The 24,368-nt window shown below is 36.9% G+C and overlaps 1 protein-coding gene across 1 annotated transcript in view; it reads right to left on the bottom strand.

Annotated features, from left to right (window-relative positions):
* The window catches only part of LOC150089592 (DDRGK domain-containing protein 1-like), a 76,598-nt gene that overhangs the window by 18,111 nt on the left and 34,119 nt on the right, over positions 1-24,368 (bottom strand). Inside the window, exons 6-7 of the mRNA XM_090368682.1 lie at positions 15,486-15,521; positions 3,566-3,622 (exon numbers count right to left, since the gene is read on the bottom strand). Of these exons, the coding sequence (XP_090224808.1) occupies positions 3,566-3,622; positions 15,486-15,521 (93 nt within the window). The remainder of the gene's footprint in view (positions 1-3,565; positions 3,623-15,485; positions 15,522-24,368) is intronic.

Genomic DNA, 24,368 nt, shown 5'->3' with positions numbered 1-24,368 from the left:
CGAAAATCTGCTTGCAAACATATGTTCGGATTTCATGGCATTTTCTTTTATTTTTTTTCATTTTCATGTCATTTTCTTTTATTAGCAGAAAATCTTCAGATGGGAAAGCCTTGTAGAATTCAAATAGTTTATTTTTGCAGTCTATATACTTATTTTTGAATCATATTTTGGCTTGAAGATCAATAATTTCAAGTTGCAATCTGGGATTGTAGTTTTCAGCCATAGAAGTGAATGGGTTCTCAAACAAAAGCGTTTTTCATGGGATCTGATATCAGAAAATCGACTTTCAAACTTGTCAAAAAGTAATTGTAATAACAAAAGGCAACGATTCTTTGGAAATGTGTTTCTCCTTTAGCTCAGTACAACACTCAAAGCGAACTAAATTGTCTTGCTCAACTGGGATTTAAATAATAACAACTTATTCTGAAATGATTTGATGTCACCAAACAAATCACACCAATTTTCCTTTCTCTTGTAGTTTTAAATTAAGAGCATTTAAATTACTAGAAATGTATATATGAATTGCAAGATCAACAGCCACTTCATATTTGATAGTTGTTTTACTGGTTTCCCTTTTTCTGTGTTGAAACATTTGGTGATGTTTCAACAGCCACATTAAGGCCATGCGATCTTGTAAAATTTACAGCTGAAATAACCACATTCATAACGTGTTGGAGATCCAATACTTTCCCATAAAGAGCTTCTTGATGCACAATGCGATGAATTCCAATCGAAGTTTCAGCTCCGACATTTATAATTTTCTTGGTTATTCTACCCATGAGCCCAACATTTTTACCAATCATATTTTCTGCACCACCAGTTGTGACTCCTACCAGGTTTTTAATGTTTAATCCTAACGTTTTGATAGATTGGCAAAAATTTTCAAAAAGATTTTCACCTGTAGTTGTTCCTCGCATAATCTGTAGACCAGCTAAATCTTCAACTGGTACAAAATTATCATTAATTCCACGTATGAAGATGAGGAGTTGGGCTGTGTCATTTACATCAGCATTGTCATCCAGTGTCACACTAAAATATTTCATTTGTTTTATGTTTTCCAAAAGTTGTTTGAACAAATTCTTTCCAATATCTTCTACTCTTTGCATAGTTGTTTGTCGAGACAAACTAATGTCTTGTATCATGTTCATTTCTCCGGACAAATTTCTTCCACAACTTTTAACAAACAATGCTTAACAAATTCACCATCACTGAACGGTTTACTTTCAAAAGCGATCAAATGTGCAACTTGATAACTAGCACCTACAGCAGATAAATTTCTTGACTGATACATTTTCAGTATGTTTTGTTGTTTTCTTAATTTGTTTTGTAACCTTGAACACTTTTCTTTTCGCAGCACTCCTTTATGTTGATCATAAGATTTATGATTGGAATCAGTGTCGTTTTAAATTATATACTTTAAAAACTCGCACAGTCTCCTAACACACCAAACACACTGCTTTTTCGTGGTAATCAATGAAGAAATAGTCTTCAATTCACCTTGGATCAAAAACACGACACTCCAAATTGATTTTCTCCTTTTGGAACATTTTTAAGAATGATTTTTTTAAATTCAATACAAATTAATAATTAATTCAATGCAATGAACAAGCTATATCAAAATACATAACTATATTTAGTGTACATACGACTGCACTGAACCACACGTACATGTTTGATACATGTCAAGCTGGATGCCTGTACATGCAGTGGAAATTGATGCTGTTTTAGTTCACTTTCCGCGCAGGCCTTATAAAAATTATTCGCGGGCAGGAAGAAAAATAATGCTTCCTGCTCTACATGATGCTTGAAATATAAAAATTAGAATGATAATTAAATAAAAATAATGCCAGCAGCATGGCAAGACAGAAGAGCAAAAATAGTCAAAATTAAACATAACGATCAAACCAACAGGGAAGGAAGAGAAGGGTAATAAGAGTAAAAATATTGTAACAGAAACTTGCCAAGATAATTTATAAAATCTAAATGCAAAGATAATAAAATAATAATCAATTAAATTTTGAACGGCAATTAAATAGAAATTTAATGCTCCCCCAACTGGCACCATGTCCGATCACCATCAGAGATGTAAACCAACTAAAATAAAATAAAACAAAAATAAACCAAAAATAGACTGACCATTACCAAGGCCAAAATTTTTATTTATGCAAATATATTTATAGATAATTACAAATTAAAAATTTCAAAAGAATGACCATGGGTATCTGTACATTTCACATCAGTTATATAACTAAAAAAAAATATTATCAAAGTTCCTTGACACTGTTTGTCATATTGTCACAACTTCTTATTTCAGAAAATGAATGCTTAATGAATTCTTTAGTTTGTGAAAAAATTAAAATCACAAAGTGCAAGGTCAGGTAAATATGGAAGATGTTGTAAGACAGGTACAGGGAATTTCGAAAGATCAGATTTTTCCTTTCCCACACGCTGGGTTGCTTCCTTCAGATTGCACCTCTCAAACATCTTAATGATTTTTAAGTTCGTAGTCTCGTTTTTTGTTAGTTGTTGGCACATAGGCTTCTGTGGCCATAATGCACCTCCCAAAGTTTTTGCATATTTATTCTAATCCAAGCCCGAGGCAGGATTCGAACCTGCGACCCTTTGGTTGCCAGGCAGGCACTTTACCCAACTGGCTAGCCCGGTCGACTGTATGACTTCCTGGTATCAATTTATAAAGAATTATGACTATGCATTTATAGACAAAAATAATGCTAACATAACTTTATCTTTAGACCTGTCAATCCATATTTAACTTATTTCCGTATGAGCCGCATTTAAAATCTTGGGAACAAAGAATTTGCATAATTTTTGCATGTTTAAAATATGATATCTCATATTTATCAAATACCACAATACTTAAGGTGTCATGTCTTCGATTTTTATTTGGTTATCAGCCTGAATAATTCTTCTAACAGAGGAGACAAGTTTGTCATTGTTTATGTGAACAATCTGTCACACCCTACATTTTCTTAATGATATCATCGCCATCTGCTTTTTACTACTCAAATATCCTACTACTTGATAAAATATTTTTACCTTAAGTTCCATTGTCTCTGAAGCAAATTTCTTTAACAAAAAGCAAAATTTTATGGAGCTCTGTTCAAAATTCATTCTGTAAAAAGTGATATTACAAAATTACTTACTGTCAACAACCTATAAAAATACCACTGTGTATCTGAAACACCTACTGTAAAAGAAATTCTAGATAGTCTAAGGTTACAAAATAAAATAAATTTTTGTTATTTGATCTTTAGATATACTTAACAAACTGGATCCTGGAACTTTTTGATCCTATCTTTTATGAAAAAGAGTTTACCTGATGTACTGACAAATGTTGGTGGAATATGACAAGGGTAGGCTGCAATTAATGTCAAGATATAAAACCGAACTTTTCTATTGTATTGAACAGCTTTGTATTGGATAGCTTGTATATAATGGCACTGTACAGTTTTTTCTCCTTGACTTTTAATATGTAACTGAAAACAACTTCAAATTGAAAATATATGAAAATCAAACAAACAAACAAAATTACTAATAATCATACCTGTGTTTTTAACTTGAATCGTGCTGCAAGATCCTCTAACAAAACAACTTTCTGTGACTAAAATAAAAATTATGAGATTACAAATATGATTCAAGGAAAGAAAAGTATAAAATATTTCTGCAAACAGTATTTCCACTCATAAGTAAAAATTGTTTAAATTTTTTTTTTTTTTTCATTCTTTATAGTTAATTATGATATGACTGTTTTAACAGATCACAGAAAGAAATGTAAATTGGAATTTTAATTTCATGTTTCATTATCAGAGAGAAAATGAATTTTTCCAGATAGCTGAAGGGTAAACAAGTTCTAGTTGCATGAATTTATTCATTAACTGGTATTGGAATTGGTGTTTAAGGGCACAAGCTAAGGCCAAAATGTGCCAGGTCGTATATTAATATCCTAAAGTCATATAATTTGTTCCATTTTGGCATCAGAGGAATTCATATATATGTATTTGCTTCAGAAAAGTATAGAGTGTAGCTAGGTTAGCACTATTTCCAATCATGTGGGCAAGCAATAACGGTTCTTGCAGTTGTGATTGAGAGTGGAAAGTACTTCTTCTGAAATGGGAAGTGGGGACAATCTAAAAGTATATGCTTGACTGTAAGTGGTAGTGTACAATGCATGCATCAAGGTGGGTCATTCCCCATGAGTAGAAACGTATGGGTCAGGTGCGTATGTCCTATCCTTAGTCTTTCTAGTATAACTTCTTCCTGTCTATTTTATCTGAAGCTGGTTCTTCTTTGATTTGGAGCAATTTGTTATTACTTTGTGACTTCCATATTTTTGTCCAATGAAATATACAGACTTTTATATATGCTTCAAATAGTCTCTATATAAATGATTTTTTTTTTTTTTTTTTTTTTTTGATTGGTTGTGATATTGAAAATTGCTTGCCCAAAGCAGACACTGCACTCAATGAATCAGTGTATATTATACTGCTAGCATTGTGGAGAGCGTTAATATTCTGTAAGGCTAGTTTGACTGCATATAATTCAAGAGTATAACTGCTACATTCAACTGGTAGTGATATGGAGGCTGTAAAAGACAGAAAGACAGCTGTGGCACCAACGGCAGAACCTGTTTTTGAGCCATCTGTATATATTTGGCAGCTTTATATATTGTTGAGGGCATGTTCTTTATGTAGTTGTTTGATATTTTCATCTGCCAGGGATTTTTTTCCCTATTGCTGAAAGTGGGTATCACAGTGAGGGAGATTTACAGACCAGGGTGGATCAGGAGCATCACTCTCTTGAAGTATGTCATTAAAATCAATATTCCAGGTGTGAAGCAAATCTTTTAGTCTAATGCCAGTTGGTCTATTTTCAGTCGGTTTACTGTTATAGAGGTCCATTCAGGGTTGGAGAGCAACGGTGAACAGGATGGTCTGGAAGGCTTTGAATTTTAGCTGTATAATTTAGAAGCAGCATTTTCCTTATAAGGCGAAGTGGAGGTTCATGTGCCTCTACACACAGACTCTGAACAGGGAATGTTCTAAATGCTCTCAGAGCAGTACGAAGAGCACTGTGTTGGATGGTATTAAGTTTGATTAATGCACTTTTCCTAGCTGAATCATATACAATAGCACCATAGTCTAAATGAGACATGATAATAGCACGATACAAATGTAATCGTGACAAAACCCCATCAATTCTCCTGGCACCTGTCTGCACTGCTCAGAGAACTTCATATCTGACTGAACAACTATCCCCCCCCCCCCAGGTCCTTTTTACTCTCCTCTAAGTCCTGAGTATGGTAACACAGCTAGTGTGCTAATCTGGAATTACTGCTCTCCATATGAAGTATGGGGAGCAGTAATTCCACCGGCATTTCCGTACTAAAAAAATAACAAAGTTCTCCTTGTTAAACAATTTAGCAGCAATTAATTGTTTTGTAAAAGAATATCTCTCACCTATGTCAACACTTATATAGTCGCATACTTCCTTCGCTTCAATCAAGAGTATTTTTGAAGGATTTTCACAGTACACTGAATTCCTGATTTTCAGAATAGCATTCTTAAAGTTTCCTATATATTCATGTATTTTAACTGCCTCAATTTCTCGAGATTGCATTTGATTATAAATAACTTCCACGCGAGGCATTATCTGATGGAAAAGTTCTAACCAGAACTTGAATTTTTCATTACTCAAGATGTGCAAAATTCCAGTTGCTTCCGAAATTGTCGTATCTGCGTTTGCTGTCGCTTGTAGTTCCTCCATGCACTTTTTTTTAAGGATTCAAAATTTTCATAAATGCTGTTCGTGGTGCATATATCAAAGTTCAATCTTGTAGGGGAAGGTCGGGCAACATGGCTGTCCATATGCTTTCTGAGAACAGAGAGATGTTGTACTGATCTCGAGAAAAATGTTGGTATCGACATGAGGTTCAAAAATAATATTCTTAAATCTTGGGTACTGCTTGCTGCATTTCTCATCATCAGATTCAGTTGCGCGCATAGCAGTGAATAAAATGTGCATTTTTGTAAACTTTTTTTATTTTAGCCTGAACTCCCCCTTTCTTGCCTTTCACACACTTGTGCCAGCTGAGCAATTTTTTAAAAATTTTCCTTCGAGGATTGTTTTTTTAATTTTCCTTCGAGGATTATGTGTTGAGTATTGACTTAACACTGATATTATTTAGTTACGTAATGGGAATTCGGGTGAATAACAAAAAGACACAGACACTGTGGCTACACACCCATCATGGTCAACGATGAAATCTGCACTGTGCACTTTAGAATGACTTTGATTTGTTTCGCCTAAAAAAAAAATGCAAATTGGCAAGTTGCCAATGGCAACCAACTACCAGATATTCACTGGAATGCAAAATGTATCACTGCCTAGCACACAGTGAGGCCTACGATTAATTAAACTTCAAAGTTGGAAACAATTTCGTGTTTTTATTTGTTTATTACTGAAATGATTACTGGAAATAGAGGATTTGTTCTTCACAAAATTTCATATAACTCCGTTCAATGTATATCTAGATTCAAATAGCTGGGGGGTGCCGCAGTGCCTATGGACGAGCAGTCCCTGAACCTCTATAAGGTAATAAACAGCTACCTTACAGACAGAAGTGTCTCAGCATGCACAAGGTTCTAGGAATTGACACGCCCTGTGAATAAAGGCTGCCCGCAGGGTTCAATCCTCGGCCCTTTCTTCTGAAACATTGTTCTGGATGAATTTCTGGCCTTGGATCTGGGTCCCATGGAAAGCCTGGCTTTTGCAGATGGCATGATTTTCCCTGTAAAAAGTAACATGCGAATGGCTGTAGAGCAAAGATCAAATGCTGCCCTCTTGCAGCTGCAAGAGTGGGCACATGCTCAAAATATCACCTGAAAAAAACCATACAAATACTTCTAAAAGGCAATTTGGACATAAGAAGACATCAACAAATCAAAATTAAGACAACCACTATAAAAATGGTAACAGAACTAAAATATCTTGGAATGGTCTTTGATTCAAAATTAACTTTTTATCCTCATTTGACCTACTTGGCGAAGAAAGTGAGAAATTATGCAGGTATGATTGCCAGGATCAGTCCAGCAGGCTGGGAGCTCAAAAGAAAGACCCTGACAATCATATACCATGCAATGTTCCTACCTGTTATCACCTATGGAACCAGTGCATGGTTCACCCGCTCGACCATAGCAAGAAATAGGAATAAATTAGAATCGATACAAAGGATGATACTACTCACTATTACCAGAGCATGTCACACAGTAAGCACACCTGCACTACAGTTGCTGGCCGGAGCTCTTTACCTGAAAGTATCCAAAGGAGGCTTACATTATAGATTTAAAAAGGACATGAATTTATGTTGATAGCCCTTAATAAAGCCATCACCTTCAACGCTGAAAGAAAAAGAATAGCCACAAAGCTCATGAGCTATGGCAAACAAAGTGGGAGTAGGAAACCAGAGGTCTGGTTACCGTAAGGTTTCTGCCACGGGTGGCAAAGCCACCTAAGTGGTATGCCCCTGGACCTTTTATAACATTTATATTGACAGATCACAGCTCCCTAAAGGCAAAACTAACCTCCTCAGGGCTGACAGATGACCCAAACTGCATCTGTGGCAGGAGTGAAGACTGGGCACACATTTTATATAAATGTATAATTTATGACATTCCCAGAACACAGCTAATAGCGCAGATTGGCTTCTTCCCAGGGGAGAAGCATATCTGTTTATCATAGAAGAGGAAAATTATAAATCCCTTATATTCTTCACACAGAAAGTATTCGAAATGTGCAGAACTATCCAAAGAATGGCAATTCAGTCCCTCAGCAATTAAACAATAATGAATAGTTAACATTGCTCACGTTTCCCACCACACCCAGACAATGACTTAACTGTCAGGATAGCAGTATTCTGTGCCCTGACATGACAAAACCCCGCAGGACTACCCAGCCATGTGTAGGAACCTGGGGCCCCACACCAAATAAGTAACCATGTAGGGGAGGGAGATGTACAGGCAGCCAGGGAAGCAGATTAGCTGAAAAATATCAGTAAGCTAGTAGCAAGGGATGCAATGTAGAATGAAAGAAGAATGAATGAGAATGAAAAACAAAATGAATAGGCTGAAGGAACTAGGAATTATAGTAAAAGGGAATAAATGGTAGTTTTGGTGAAAGAAAGAGTGACCTAGCTTGAGGGAAGGAGAGAGTGAATGGGAATGAGTGGAAGAGCAAATGTAATTGGCCGAAAGAACACACAAACATTTACTAATACAAACACTATCACTGCATTCTCCCCTGGCCTGCAAAAAACTTGTGGATAGGCCTGCACCACAACTGAAGAATAACAGTAAGTTGAGATGCCTAGAGAGTGCAGAAAGAAAGAAAGAGTTGAATAAATGAAATGAAAGCCAGAAGAATGAAATGAGAGTGCAAGTGTGTGAGAAAAAGAACGCAAACCATAAATGCTACAGTTAAGTTAAGTACAATAACCCTAGTTTTAATTAGTATTTAAATTTACACTACACATCATTGCATCCCCCCCCTGGTGTGTGAGAAAAAGATGAATGAATGAGTGAAAAAAAATATATATATAAAAAATAATATAAAAAGGGTAAAAAATTATAAAATATAAGAAAAAAGCATAAAAATAGAATGCAAGTAGAGTGAGAATGCAGATTATGAATGGAGTAAGCATGTGTAAACTCTCCCACCCCTTCGCCTGGTGGGTTCCCCACTGCCTGCTAACATGTCCCACCCCCAGAGCAGGATGGGCAGGATGACCTTCCTACCAGATTCGACACTACATGGACCTGACAACCATCACTGACGAAGGCATACTGCAGCTCTGCTGCCGACATGCCATTTGGCAATCTGAACTCAGTACTCTAACCCGGTTCCATTTAAGATCCCATCCCCATGCAGGGAAGGGAGGAGACAGGTCTATGTCTTCCCCCTGGCCCCCATACTTCACCTGGCGAGGCTCATCTCCACTGACCTCTTTGGGGATGCCTACTCTAGTGTCCCCATCCTTCAACCTGTTTCCCCCCCCATCTTCAGTCTCCGCTCCACTAAACGGACCGAGTACACCACCTAACAATGCTGCCAAATTCTAATCAATGTCTAAACTCTATTGCTTTCTTGTAAATCTCTTTCAGCCAAATTCTAGTGTTCACCCCCCCCCCTTTTATAGGCCTTGCCACCGAAATCCTTGGAAATTAGGTGGTGTGTGTGTGATATGGGTGCTTAATGGCACAAAAGCTGCTATGGCTATAGTGCGCCTATTCACAGGAATGTTAAAAAAATAATTATTATGAAGCCAGTTCAATTTCATTTCAGCTCCAACTAATCATATTTGTTCATAAATTCCAATTTGCTTCAAAAAACAGAAAAGTTCATTAATATTTGCCTCCTCTCCAATGATATGATTTAAGATCATCGGTTCTCGGATGTTGGCCAGAGAGTGAAATATTAAAGTTCGACGTTGTTGATACCGTGGACAGTCAATCAAAACATGTTTGACTGTTAGATGTTCTGAGCAGTGTGGACACTGAGGAGGATCATCGCCTGTGAGTAGATGAAGGTGAGGCAGATGAGTATGGCCTATTCTAATCTGTGTGAGTACTACTACTTCTTGCCGAATTGTCTGAATGCGTGAATGCCAAAATTTTGGGTCTTGCTTCAATTGGAAAAGCTTATTACTTGTTTGGTTATGCCAGAGCTCTGTTCATTGTGCATGGCATGCTGCTTGAATTACGATATTATAATCAGAAGTTGGAATGAAGACAGAGGTTAAGTCTAAAGTTGATGGATTTTTAGCAGAAATATCAGCCACTTTATTTCCTTTAATGCCTGAATGTGCTGAAATCCAGCAAAAGTTTACTAGTTGTTGGCGATCTTCAATTTTCAACAGCAAATTCCTGATATGATTTAAAATAGGGTGATCCTTATGAGAGGGGTTCTGAATTGCTCTAATTGAGCTAAGAGAGTCGGTATAAACTAAATATTTTGCGGATGGGTGAAGAGTTAAATTTTCTAGGGCTAATTGTATTGCATATAGTTCTGCTGAAAAGTTGTTGTATCCAGGTGGAAGAGAAGCTGATATGATAGCAGAGGAAACACTGCTGCTGCTCCAACAGTTGAAAGAGATTTGGAACCATCTGTATATACCGGTAAGAAGTCAGCACAGCTTTGAATATGGCTAGCATGGAGTCGTTGCACAGTCAGTGCCAGTAGACAATTCTTTCCCCATTGAAGAAAATAAGTATCACAAGTCAGTTGAGGAAAGGGGGTCCATAGTGGATGAGAGTAATTCTTTATCTGTTGCCTATTGTGGAGAGGAACATTCCAATTCTGTGATGTTTCAAGGAGCCATAGGCCAGCTGGTCGTATTTTACTTGGTTTATTTCTGTAGAAATTGAGTAGTGGTTGATTAAAAAGGTATGGCTGAATAGAATGCGAAAAGCAAGTCTGTATTTTAGCTGCATATTTAAGTAATAGCACTTTTCTGTGGAGATGCAGAGGGGGCTCATGAGCTTCAATGTATAGACTCTGAGTTGGAGATGTCCTATATGCACCAATTGCAATTCGCAGTGCATTATGTTGAATAGGATCTAGCCAGCGTAGCACACTCCTTCAAGAAGAATCATAAACTGGAGCACCATAATCTAAACGGGATCTAATCAGTGCTCTATATAAGAGCAGCAAAGTTGTACGATCTGCTCCCCAAGAACAAGGCAGATAAAGCTCTTAGCATGTTGATCTTTTTAAGACAGGTAGTACGTATTAATTTAACATGCTCAAAGAAGTTTAGCTTACTGTCCAGGATTAGTCTCAAGAATCTGATATTGCTGGCAATTGGAATGGTAGAATTTGAAATGAAATCTGCAGCTCAGGATCTGTATGCAATTTGCGTTGACTGCAAAAGTGGATCGCAACTGTTTTCTATTGGGAAAGACGATATCCACTGAGCTCAGCTCACTTTTGTACTTTGAGGGACATCTGCAATTGCCTTTGGATAGATCTCATGTTCTGAGAATGGCAAGAAATAGAGAGATCATCAGCATAAAGGTACACCTCTACAGTATTTGGGAGTTCTTTTGTAATGGAATCAATTCTAAGGGCAAACAGGGTTGCACTCAATACTGGTCCTTGCGGTACTCCTTCCTGCAAGAATGTAGCAGAAAGGGAATTTTGATATCGCACCTGGAAAGATCAGCTCTTAAGAAAGTTTTTTAATAAATATGGGCAGGTTGCCTCGCAGACCAAGGGTATGAAGGTCACTGAGAATGCCATACCTTCAGGTAGTATTGAATGCCTTCTCCATATCTATGGAGACCATAACAAGGTGTTCGTTTTTAACAAAGGCATTGCGAATTTCAGATTCAGCCTTGATCATGGGAGGACCTGTTTTGGTGAAAGCCATGTTGACAATTACTCAGTAGATGTTGAATTTCAATGATCCAAATGAGTCAACCGTAGATCATTTTTTCAAGAATTTTACCAAGGCAACTTGACAGAGAGATTGGCCTGTAACTATTAGGAGTGGAGGGATCTTTTCCAGGTTTTAAAAAGGCCAAAACTGTAGCATGGTGCCAAGAGGTGGGATAAATATTTTTCAGGAAGATCTAGTTAAAAAAGACTAGCAGCAGTTGTAGGTTTTTGTCTTCAAGATGCTGTAGCACGACATAATATATGCCATCTGGCCCAGCGGCACTGTTTCGTGTTCTTCTGATGGTCTGTAAAAGTTCACAATATTGAAGAGGCTGATTATATTGGCAGTGATAGTGAGGCTCGAAAGTTGATAGGTCTCTGTTCAGTGGCAGCCTTAATTTTATGGAATTTCGGAGCGTAGTTTGATGCAGCTGAGACCTGAGCAAAAGTTTTTCTCAGGGCATTGCCTATATCTACAGGAGCAGAGAGTTCTTGCCCATTGCAGGAAAGAATTGGGGAAGGGATAGTTGGAAACTTCAGAGAAATCTGCCTAATTTTCTTCCATATTAGTCTGGAGTCAGTGTTTCTATTGATAGTAGTAGAAGCGAACCGAGTCCAAGATTCTTTCTTGGCTTGCTTTGAATGTAATGTGCTTTTGCCCTTAGCTTCTTGTAGCTAATTAGATTAGCTATGGTTGGAGATTGACAGAATAAATTAAATTAAATGCTTTATTTTTTTCCTTCTTTGCCTTTGTGCACTCTTCGTTCCACCAGTAGTTGAAATGCCGTTGGGATGGGGGATTTATTAAGGGAATTGAGTACTTAGCTGCAACTAAAAGACAGGATGTAATATAATTAGTAACTTCATCTATGGGCTGTAATTGAATAGTTTTTTTGTCAAGAGTGATTGCTGATTGAAATGTGTCCCAACTGGTTTTAGAGAATTTTCATTTCCTGCAGGGTTGGTCTAATGGTGGTTGTGTAGTCATCAGATTACAAACAATTGGAAAATGATTGCTGCCCATGGGATCATCCAGAATGGACCATTGCATGACTGAAAACAGTATCAGGGAGCAAATCGATAGGTCAATTGCAGATGTCTGTCCAGTAGGTAACTGTGTATGGGTGTGAGAGCCACTATCAAGAAGAGTGTGGTTTTGTTTTTCCAATAAAGTTTCGATCAGTCGGCCGCATTTGTCTAATTTAGATGATCCCCATAAACGGTGGTGGTATTAAAATCCCCTAGCAAGCAGACAGGGTAGGGTAGTTGTCTTAAAAGTTCTTCAAGATCATTATAAGAATACTCCGTATCTTGTTTGTTATTTTGGTTTTTAGGAGCATTAGCAACTAAGGCCATATTGCTCTGGGGATATGCGGTGGTCATTCACTGACCTTTTCGCATCGCCCGTGACCACCATCCCTATTTGGTGGTCACGGGCTCGAACCCCAGTCTAATCAAGAAGCGTGTGCTATGCACTGCTGCTCCTGCTCACCTGGCTACAGAGGTGCCTATTATAAGAATACGTATGATTTGTGGGGAGATAGATTGAGACTAGTGTTAATGCAATCTGAGTAATCAGACGCAGAGAAACGGCTTCAATTTGGGTTTGGAGAGTAATTTGCCTAGGCGGAATCTTTGAGTTAATTAAAATAGCTACACCACTACGAGCAGAATTGGAAGTATTCCGATCTCTTCAATAGATTGAGTAGTTTCTTAAGGAAATGGAAATTTGAGGAGTTAAATAGGTTTCCTGTAGACAGAGACCAATTGGAGAGTAGCAGTTAGTGAAGTTAGTGAAGTCGTCAATGTTGCAATGAAAGCCCCTATAATTTTTTGCCTCTGCAAAAAATTAGTCGTTACTTGAAATAGAAGAAGCTGTACCTGGAGTGGCTGCCTTATGGCGTTAAGGCTGCTTCGGTTTGTCTCTTTTTGGAAAGGTAGGGCAACCAGTGTCCATATCTTCTTCTGCAAATATTTCCAAAATTGGATCTTCCTGTTTTGATGCGTTCTCTGCATCCATCGATGTGTCCTGAACAATCTTTTTCGAAGTCGAACTATGATTATTTGAAGTAGTAGCAATCACTGGCAGAGGAGAAGATTTCGCTGGTATCGTAAGAGGCGTATTACTTGCTTGATCTGAGTGTTTCAGGGTATTGGACTCTTGCTGAGAGAGGACAGCTTGAGCCCAGTTGGAGATTAACATGTTAGATGGAACGGTAAATCAGTTTGCGTGGCTATTGTCTGATTTTTTTTTGCAATACTGGCATAGGTACAGTTAGGTATACTGGGTGCAATTAATTTTCTTGCTTCCTGATAACTAACTTTGTTTTCAACTTTATATTTTACAATGTTTTTCTCCATTTTCCACCTCTCACATGTTTTAGAGTAAGCAGGATGGTTACCTTTGCAGTTTGGACAGATAATTTCTTTCGCTGAACAATCATTTTGACTGTGATTGGAGGATTCACAGTTGGGACAAGCTGGGTTCCCTCTGCATGCTGTTTGAGAGTGGTCATACTTTTGGCATTTATAACATCTCAACGGATTAGGAATATAAGGACGAATGCGACAAAGTAGATATCCTGCTTTTACTGATGAGGGTAGATTTGGACAGTTAAAAGTGAGAATGATATTTCTGGTGGGTGTAAGTATATTGTCCCTTTTAGTCATAATTCGTTTGACAGCAATTACGTTTTGTTCCTGAAGCTCTTTAATTTCTTCCTCTGTCACATTGAAAAGGTCCCAACTAGATATAACACCCTTAGATGTATTTAGGGTTGCATGGGGAGTTACCTTCACTGGAATTTTAGCAAAGTTTGTCATTTGTAAGTTTTTCAGAATGTCTGCGGTTGACAGTTTCTACAAGTATGTCCCCTGATTGCAGTCTCTTAACTATCTTGGGAGACCCTCCAATACTTTCCAAGTGTTTTTGGATTAGAAAGGAGGATAGCTTACTAAGAGGCTGTCTGATAATGAGTGCATTATTAAGAATGCAGGAAACTCAGTTGTAGAGGAAATGGTTTTTAACCTCTTTGGTTGAGACAAGTCATGCTCATTTTCTGTCTCTGCCAGACAACTTGTGGGTTCTAAAGACGGAAACATATTGAGTTCCATATTGGCTCCTTTTAGCCCCTGGCAGATGAACGTTTCTGCCAAGGTTACTGGCCCTGCCACGGGGAGGCAGGAGCAGTGCCTGGAGTGACCAGCGAAATTAGTAGTTAGTCTATTAAATATGACAAATAAAGAAAAGTTACTTTCCTTTCTTGCTCTCTACCAGTACTTTTGATACAAGAGCTACTATTAAACAAAAGGATTTTTTAAAGAGAGGAACATAATAAAAGAACTAGATTTACGAGTTTTTGCTTTACCATGTGCTAGGAACGAATTAACTCACAAAGTCAGGAACTACCTGTATATGATATCATGTATGTACTACTCAGTGGAAGAAAACATTAATGAAAAGTACTCACAAATGGCATATGCAATAAAAAAATTTAAAAAATATTGAAAGGACACTGGGGATATTGCTTGATCCTTAGATATGCCACTAACAATACAAAATGGAGTATGACTGCCAATGAGTTAATAATCTAGTTTGCAACTACTCACTTTTCATTATTCTGATAATTGCCAGTATGACAATCCAAGGATATTGCAATATTCTTGCTATTTATCAAAACAAAAGCTAAATTACAATCAGGATTTTTTTTCTTAATCCAGATGGAAATTTCTTGATATTTCTAAATGATTTTTCAAATTTGGCATTACAAATTTGATTTTTCAAACTTGATATTTCTAAATGATTTGAAAAATCATTTAGAAATATCAAAATGTAAAAAAAGAATTCAACTGCTGCATTGTAGAAATGCTTTTAATGACATTAATCAATATGCAAAAAATAATAACTAATTTGATTCTTAAATTTAATGTATAATATCAGTAAAAATGAATTAGAACATGCATTGCTTATATAAGGAAGAATCAATATTTTGTAGTAGTACTTTGTACAACATTAATTAAAGGATAAAACTTACTTTTATATAATCAATAAATTCTTGAAATTTGTGTGACTGAAAAAAAATAAATAAATAAAATAAATATATTGCTTCTTGAATCACATAAAAATTACTAATCACAAAAAAATAGGAATTTTATTTTTTAAAATGCTATTTATTTTCTTTTTTGAATTTTTTTTTTTTTAAATCTTTCTGTCTGGGGGATGCTCTGGTCCTCTCCAGTGACATTGCTTGGGCTTATGTACACTTTAAAAACTATATCATTACTTATGAGATGATTTAATACTGTTTAAACTGAAAACTATCACCAAAAAGATAATTTTGCTATTAAAAACTAAATGGCAGTCTCTTTTTTTTTTTTTTTTTTTTTTTTTTTTTTTTTAAAGAAAACACAAACATGAAAAGTATCAGAAGCTATTAGTACCATGTATTGGTTAAAGGTCGAGTAAACAGAAGATATTTATTAATATTAGACTTGACTTTCTCTAGATTATAATTTTTGGGAAATACATATAGAAGAAGGTTGTTCCAAACAGAAGTAGACGAGATAAATAAGAAAGGGAAAAAGTTTATTCTATGAGTCTGTAGTTGGACAGTGAATAGACGCTGACTGGTTGCAGCACATGTTTGGAAGCCCACAGAAGCCAATTTGAAGAACAGAGCCCATGGAAGTTGTTGTTGTTGTTGTTTTTTTGGTGCAAGGGTGACTTAGGCTATATTGCACTAATCAATGTTATGAACGTTACAACACATGCACAGTGACTGTTATGACATCAGTCAAAAATGGCAATATAATTTTATTTGTTTAATAAAGTGGAAAAATTCCAGCAGATTAGCACCGTTACCTATGATGTGGTAGAGTGTCAGGGGTTCTTTAAGATTTGGAAGAAAGCTAAATGAGACTTGGCGGGCAGTGGAGTACAAAGTACACTCAACAAGAATTGCTATGTGTGCAAATACCACTGAGATGTACCGATTATCCGTGCTCATTATTGGTAAGTCGATAAAATCAGAGCATTTAAAAATCTTTCTAATTTTCCTGTTTTGTATAAAAATGCCTGAATGGATGTTTCTGTTTTTCGAGATTGGCTTATATATATATATATATATATACATATATATATTTTTTTTTATTTAATTAATCTTATTTAATTTAATCATAAGGTAAGATAGATTAAATTTATTTAATCTTACCAGAAAAATTATCTGGAAAATTTGGCTATCCGGAATAGGTCTGACATTTATTCCGGATAACTGATGCTCTACTGTATTTCATAACATATACAACATATGTATATGTTATTAAACACAGTAGATAAGATAACATATATGTATATTTATGAATGTTATAATAAGAGAATATGAGATATCAAAAGGAAATATTTATTATTTAACATCTAAATACTAGTAGTCAGTTCACAAAAACCACATTACTGACAATAATCACAGTTTATTGTTTGTTTGTTATTTAGCTTTTAGGAGCATTAGCAACTAAGGCCATATTGCTATGGGGATATGCCGTGGTCATTCCCTGACCTTTCCGCATCCTATATATTTGGTGGTCACGGGCTCGAACCCCGGTCTAATCAAGAAGCATGTGCTACGCACTGCTGCTCCTGCCCACCTGGCACTTCCGTAGCCAGGTGGCTACAGAGGCTCCTGTTTAATAATAAACATCACAGTTTAATAATATGAAAATCACTGATTAAAATTTGCAAAAAAATCAAATTATAATCAAACAAGCAGATATTATAATAATCTGATTCTTCTTTGCTTTTTCTTTGAAGAACAAAGAAAATCAATCACTTCATTTATTAATTTTTCTGATAACTCATTCGGGCCTTCTATGCTTATCTTCATGCAATCTTGCAATATTACAGTACAGATACACATATAAAAAAAATTATAAAATGTGTTGCTTATAGGATGCGACCAAACCATCTTGTTTGCAATATACAAAGGAAGAATTAGCCACAAGACGACCCTTGCTGTGAAAAAAACAAATAAAAGGAACGTGAAAACCATAAAGTGAAACTGCCAATGATTCAAATTGTGGCTGCGGTAGACTCCTCTCTCTCTGCCTAGACATCGTTTAGCCCTTCACTGAAAGCTGCGGAACACTGTCTAATTTCAATATTCTGAGAAACCAATGAGGAACATCACTGAGAAATGGAATTCAGGCGAACCTATTCATGGCCTGCAATCCAGTTGTTCTCTTGTTTAAGATATATAAACAATGAATTAGATGCAAGTAGATGTGCGAAACACTATTTGTGTGAAACACTATCAAAAGATGTTGTGTGTGAAAATAAAGGGAACCATAAAAACCAAAATGCTGACACTTGAAATAGTGGCTTTCTAGCTGCAATTTGTGCAGCTAGAAATATTGCCAATTTAATTATTTTGAAATTCTTGTGTCTTTTGAATTTTAGCGATTTATTTTACTGTGCACCACCTAACGAGTACCACACTTAGTCGATGTGAATTTTTGTGTTGTGTTTATTTGACCTAAATTTATTGAATTTGTGTTTTCTAATTAAACATGTAAACCTGATAATATGGCCATTAAAGAGCACAGTAAGAAGAAAATTTCAATTAAAATTAAACAAAAAATGTGAAGAAAAATAAAAATTACTATTTTTGCCAGGGGGGGGAGATATTATTCCACCAGGGATGAAACTCACCCCCGGAATTCAACACCCCTGGATTCAACACTGATCTGGTTGTAAGAGGAAGAAGTACAGGTAGACAAAGGTTGTGGCCATTAGCTTTAGCAAAAGGCTAGAAGGCTCAACTTCCACTTGGACAAAAATCAAGCTTCTTGCTCATAGCCTTTGCAAAACTGAGTTTGGATTGATTAATAATTGTTTTGTAACTGTTGCAAGCTTTACTGTAAGCAGAAAATGAAGCTGGAGATTTGAATACAAGCCAATTAATATATAATATTCTTATCTCGAACAACCTTATCGCACTTACTGAAAAACTAAGGTTTAGATAAAGGATGAGTTTTAGGGTGCAATGCAAAGTAAAGGATTTTATTCCTATAATAATAATTTCACTGATATGATCAGAGAAAATATTAAAATTGGAAGATTTAAAATAATAATCCAACCAAGGAAAACAAGAATAAAAATAAGGCAGATCATCTATTCTGCATTCTTGTAATGCCAAATGACATGAGACTAACTATGAGAGAGAGAGAGAGAGAGAGAGAGAGAGAGAGAAGGGATGCTCCACCAGAAAAGAGACCATCACCAAGTTGTTACAGAACCACTAACATTAGTCGCATGCTTTGAAAGGTTGCTGGTGAGAAAAACATCAAGGATGTTGGGGTGTGGTTATCATTGTTTGGAATATTCTGGTAGGTAAATGAACAAGCTATGTGATGTCATCAGTAATTGCAAAGTGTCAACATCTCAACCAGCTAGTTCTATGTAACTAAAAAAAAACTGAAGCCCGTCAGAGTTTCAAACATTAAAATCACTGTGGGAAATTGCTTCACTGATAGGAAAGCTAGATTGGAAAAGGTCAAGTTTCAAAGAAAGGAGGTCAAAAGAGTTCCAACTGATTAGTGGAGTTGGTAGAGCGACAGACAGAGGCAACATATAAATTTGACAGAATGAGCAGTGATTTTAAGCCAGAGGAGATCACAATGCATAATGAATAGTCAAAAAACAAGAACAAACTTATCTGCAAAAAGATCTAAACCTCCCAAAAACTTACTCATTCATTTCATAAAATAAAAATATATGGTCTCAGCTGTAATTTAATGAACCTACGCTCTGCCAAGGTCCGCTTACTTTTTCTGACAGTCTCAGCTATCAGAAAAAGTGGGGCTTAACAGGTTGTAGGTGGAAATGCACATCACTGTGATTGGAAATCAGACTACAGTAAACCCCCGCGAATAGCGGGGGTTACGTTCCTGAGAAATGTCGCGAATACCGAAAACGCGAATACTGAGTTATGGCTCCCATAGTAATAAAGGGGTTCCGTTCCAAAGTATGAAATATATAAGAAAAACTAGTCTAAAATTTTGTCTATATGTATTATATGTACCTTCATAATATGACTATGTACATAGACAGTACATAGTGAAATGCAAGCATATGGCATCAAAATGAAAATAAGAAACAATTTAATATTAAATGTAATATTTATTAGAAATTTCAAACAAATCTTTCAAACCAGCGCCTTTGCTAGCAAAAAAAAACTTATCCCGCCAGTGCTATCACCAGTTTCGCTAAAGTGTTGATAAAGGAGTTTTGCCTTTTCACGAATGATGAGTGAACTTAACGGAATTTTATTTAGAGTTCGGTCTTCTATCCACAGATTTAAAGCTTTTTCCATTTTTTCTAATTTAACATCACGAGTTACAGAGAGAATTTTTGAAGCAAATAGCGCATTTTCACGGACACTACGGCGGATTTTTCCTTCCGATTTTTTGATTGATCGTACCGTTGACTCTTGATTTTATAATGTTTTACCACTGAGGAGACACTTTCACCATTAGAAATTTTATTCGCTAATGCCATCATCACCTTCTTTGATATTTTCACATTTCTCTCGTTATTCGTAGCCATAATTTTGTAGGGGTTAGCAAGAACTTGTCCACAATAAAGTCACTTTCTTCGGTTAACACACTCGAAAAAGTCTGTTTTAAACTGCAGAACGGTAGATTTATAATTTTTGTAAGCATATCAATTTATAAATTGATAAATTTATTCAATTTATAAGCATATAAATTAAAAGCAAACGACGAAAACTTCCATGACAATGCATAACACATACTGAACAAGGATTAGCAAGAAACATCCACGCTCGCAGTTTTGTCACCCCTCTCCCCCCACCCACTGAGCGCTGTTTTGACCGGGAAAGATAATTTTAGCTACGCCCATGTTTTTTTTATGGCGGAAAATATTCACGGCACTTTAAAATTCACATTTTTTTAGGTTTCATTTTATATTAAATCGGCGATCGCGAATACGCGAAAACAGATACCGCGAATAGCGGGGGTTTACTGTATATATATTTATTTTATAAAATGAATATGGAAATAAATTTTTGGGGTGGTTTAGATCTTTTTTCAGATAAGTTTGTTCTATTTGTTTGGCTATTCATGATACAGTGAGAAAATACATCGATGAGCCAAAACATTATGACCAGCAAGTTGCTATGCAAATCGAAGCAACTGCAGGTGAATTAAGGCATGGCGAGGGTTGGGACATGGTATAAAAAACACCTGATACTGAGCACCGTTAATCAGTGTTACTCTTGTTTTTCAGATGGGAAAGGCAGAGGACTCAAGCGAGTTTGGCAAAGGCCAAATTGTAATGGCAAGATGACTGGGTCAGAGCATAATCAAAACGGCACGGCTGGTGAGGTGCTCACAGTCGGCCGTGGTTAGTACCTACCGAAAGTGGCCAGAGGAGGGGGAACCCACGAACCACCGCCGAGGTGTTGAGCAACCACAGCTCATCAATGCTCAAGTGAAGCTAAGGCTCTCCAGGATAATACATGGTAACATGAGGGCAACTGCGGCGCAACCTGCTGGTAATTGGAATGCTGGCGATGGGAGTAATATGTCACAACACACAGTACACCGAACCCTACTGAAAATGGGGTGGGGAGCCGTAGGCTGCTCTGAGTGCCCATGCTAACCGCAGTTCACCGGCAATAGAGCATCGAAACTGGATTTTGAGTGATTGGAAGCAGGTCGTCTGGTCTGATGAATCACGTTTCCTGTTGCAACGTGTGAATGGCTGAGTACGTGTGCGTCGTTTACCTGGGGAAGTGATGGTGCTTGGATGCACCATGGGGCAAAAACAAGCTGGTGGCAGTGGTGTCATGCTTTGGGCGATGTTCTGCTGGGATACCCTCGGTCCAGTCATCCATGTGCCAGGCACTCTGATGTCTACTGCCTACCTAAACATCATTGCTGACCAGGTACCCTTTCGTGGCAACAGTCTTCCCCTCTGTCAGTGCTGCCTTTCAGCAGGATAATGCATTATGCCACACTGCCCAGATTGTTCGAGGCTGGTTCACGGAACATGAAGAAGACTTCCAGGTATTGCCCTGGCCTCCAAATTCCCCAGACATCAATCCCATCAAGCATCTGTGGTTTTTTTTTTTTTTTTGGTAGTTGTTGGCACATAGGCTTCTGTAGCCATAATGCACCTCCCAAGGTTTTTGCAGTACTTTGATCCAAGCCCGAGGCGGGAATCGAACCCGCAACCTTTGGGTTGCTAGGTAGGCACTTTACCCACCCGGCTAGCCCGGTCGGCTCTGTGGTTTGTGTTCGAACAGCAACTCCAATCTGCGGGGTCGCAACCACGGACCTTACAGGAGTTAAAGGATCTGCTGGTTATGTGTTGGTACCAGATACCACAAGGCACATTTAGAAATCTTGTAGCATCCATGACTCGCTGGATATGAGCTGTTTTGGCTGCACGCAGAGGACCAACATCATATTAAGTAGGTGGTCATAATGTTTCGGCTCATCAGTGTAAGTTAAGAGTAGGAGGGAAGGACATGTATGGATTAATAAAATTTTGGGATATGGCATGCAAACACAGCATGAATATACCCAGCTCCTTGATATAATGTGGCCTTGATACATCTCCCATATACACACTACCAGGACTCCTTAGAGTTCACTAGCTGGCAGAGTAAAGGCAGTGAGATTATATATTAGCAGATCCAGATGACTCCTAGAGTTACCAATAGGTTCGGTTTGGTGAATGGATTGTCTAGCAGGTGGTCTGCAAAAACTGATTTCAAGCTACACCGGTTCCCAAACTTTCTCGGTTCACGGCGCCCTTAATGTCCAGTAATTTTTTCACAGTACCTCTAGGCCAGAAGAAATAACTAACACAGTGGTTTTCAACCTTTTAATATATACCTATATAATAATTTTATTCTTTATATAAAGGTACTCAATAAAGATCAATTACAGATCACCACAAAATTAAAAAGATACAGTACAATGGATGCCATACACCTTTTTATAATGAAATAAATATATAAATTAAAAAAAAATAATAATAATAATAAATTTAAGTAACTTAAATGCAAATTACACAGCACCCCAGTTGAAAACCACTGAGCTACACCCTCAAAATGTAAGGAATATTGGAACTCAGTATGATGTTCATCATAGTGTCAAAAAGACAAGGCTGAAAGGCATGACATATTATATGAAAGAAGATGCAGGATTGCTGTAGTTTTGCTCTGGAGACTAAGCATGGATTTTGCTATTTTAAGCCTCCCATAAGTGAAGTAAGATTATGTGTGACACAGAAAGTCAGCCAATTCTGTGCGAAGTGGATATCACACCTTGACCCATGCTTACTTTGGTTTGTAAATGGGTGGTCACCTCCAGTATACTGAATACAGTTTAAATACACCTTAGTATTGCTACCCTTATACATAGGGGAAAATTAAGAGTTACTAACATCTTGCTATCATGAAGGTGCAAGCAGAAGATGGTTTGGCTGTCAGAGAATGATTGGAGTTTGTTAAAATCCAGACTGTTCTCAAGTAACAGTCCTAGCTGTCATACCTAGAAGAACATCTGTAACAAGCCTCATGAACCAGATGTGCTATGGCAGATCACGACATACGGTCGAAAAGCGTTGTCAGCTTCAGGAAGGAAAATCGTTTTGAATATTTTCATTAGATTCGTTTTAATTGCGTTAAATTGATTTTTAATTGTTTTAAATTGATTTGAATTGTGTTAAATTGGTTTTTAATTATTTATATTTTACTCTAATGTAAGTTGCCGATTTTTTCATTTTAATTTCGGTAGAGTATCATACGGAAGTGTTCTACGTACTATATTGAGGTAAACTCCTCTTATTATTTTACAAATATTAATATCAACGTAGAACATATCGACTATTACAGCTCTGATTCATACTATCTAATTCATTTTTTAAACTCTTATTGACTATTTCATTCACTTCCTGTCTCTCTAGTAGTAAACTATTGATACACACAATTATGGGATTTTTTGAATGGCTTGGTGCAAAATTACATTAAATCAACACTAAGGTACTTGGCCCAAAGTTACCATATTTCTTTTCGAAAATATTGCCTTCAAAACAACATCGTTCCGAAGTTTGCCAGGGTTAATTTAAATCAAAAAATTTCAGGCATAAAACAACTAACACTGGCTACATCGCGTAATATTGTTAAGCTTGCCTTAAAATCTCGATATTCGAATAAACAAAAATACCTTTCCCAGGTTAGGAAGCTTCGCGATAAATAAAAAAATTATCTACACCCGAACGATTGGTCTGTATTGAAGACCTCCATAGATATGCGACGGGAAGCACAGGCCTCACAAATAAAAAACAGACACGTTAATAAGTTGCAAACATTATCGGATAGGTCAAGACACGTTTATGCGAATTCTAACACATTGTTGGGGGGCTTGCGACCAAGTTCATACGAGTTTGGTGACAACCCCCCCCCCCCAAAGACACACAACGTACTACCACGGAATATGTCGGCTAGTTCACGAACACCCCCTCATCCAGTATTCAACAAACCGACATATCAACAGGTTACAAATCTTTCCTCACGTACGCTATCGCAGGACCAGATTTCACTTTTATCCAAAGGACTAAATTATAATTTACCACCTCAAAAACTACTTAAAAAACAATGCGTAATTGATATTGAATTTGGACTTCGTAATGTTCCACATAAAGATTTATTTATTCAACAAGTTAACCAAGTAGTGAATAACATAAAAGAAACGAGACTTCCTAAATTAAATACACACGACAGTTCAGTTTTACGAGAACTTCGGGGAAATAAGGACATTATTATACAGAGGGCAGATAAAGGAGATAGAGTGGTAATACTAGATAAACCTGATTATATTAATAAGTCAGATTC

Source organism: Mastigoproctus giganteus, chromosome 2 (genome assembly GCF_048544385.1).
Source record: "Mastigoproctus giganteus isolate SK-2022 chromosome 2, ASM4854438v1, whole genome shotgun sequence".
NCBI lineage: Eukaryota > Metazoa > Arthropoda > Arachnida > Uropygi > Thelyphonidae > Mastigoproctus > Mastigoproctus giganteus.
Note: the sequence above shows the minus strand (reverse complement) of the source record. Positions and strands in the feature narration are given on the sequence as shown.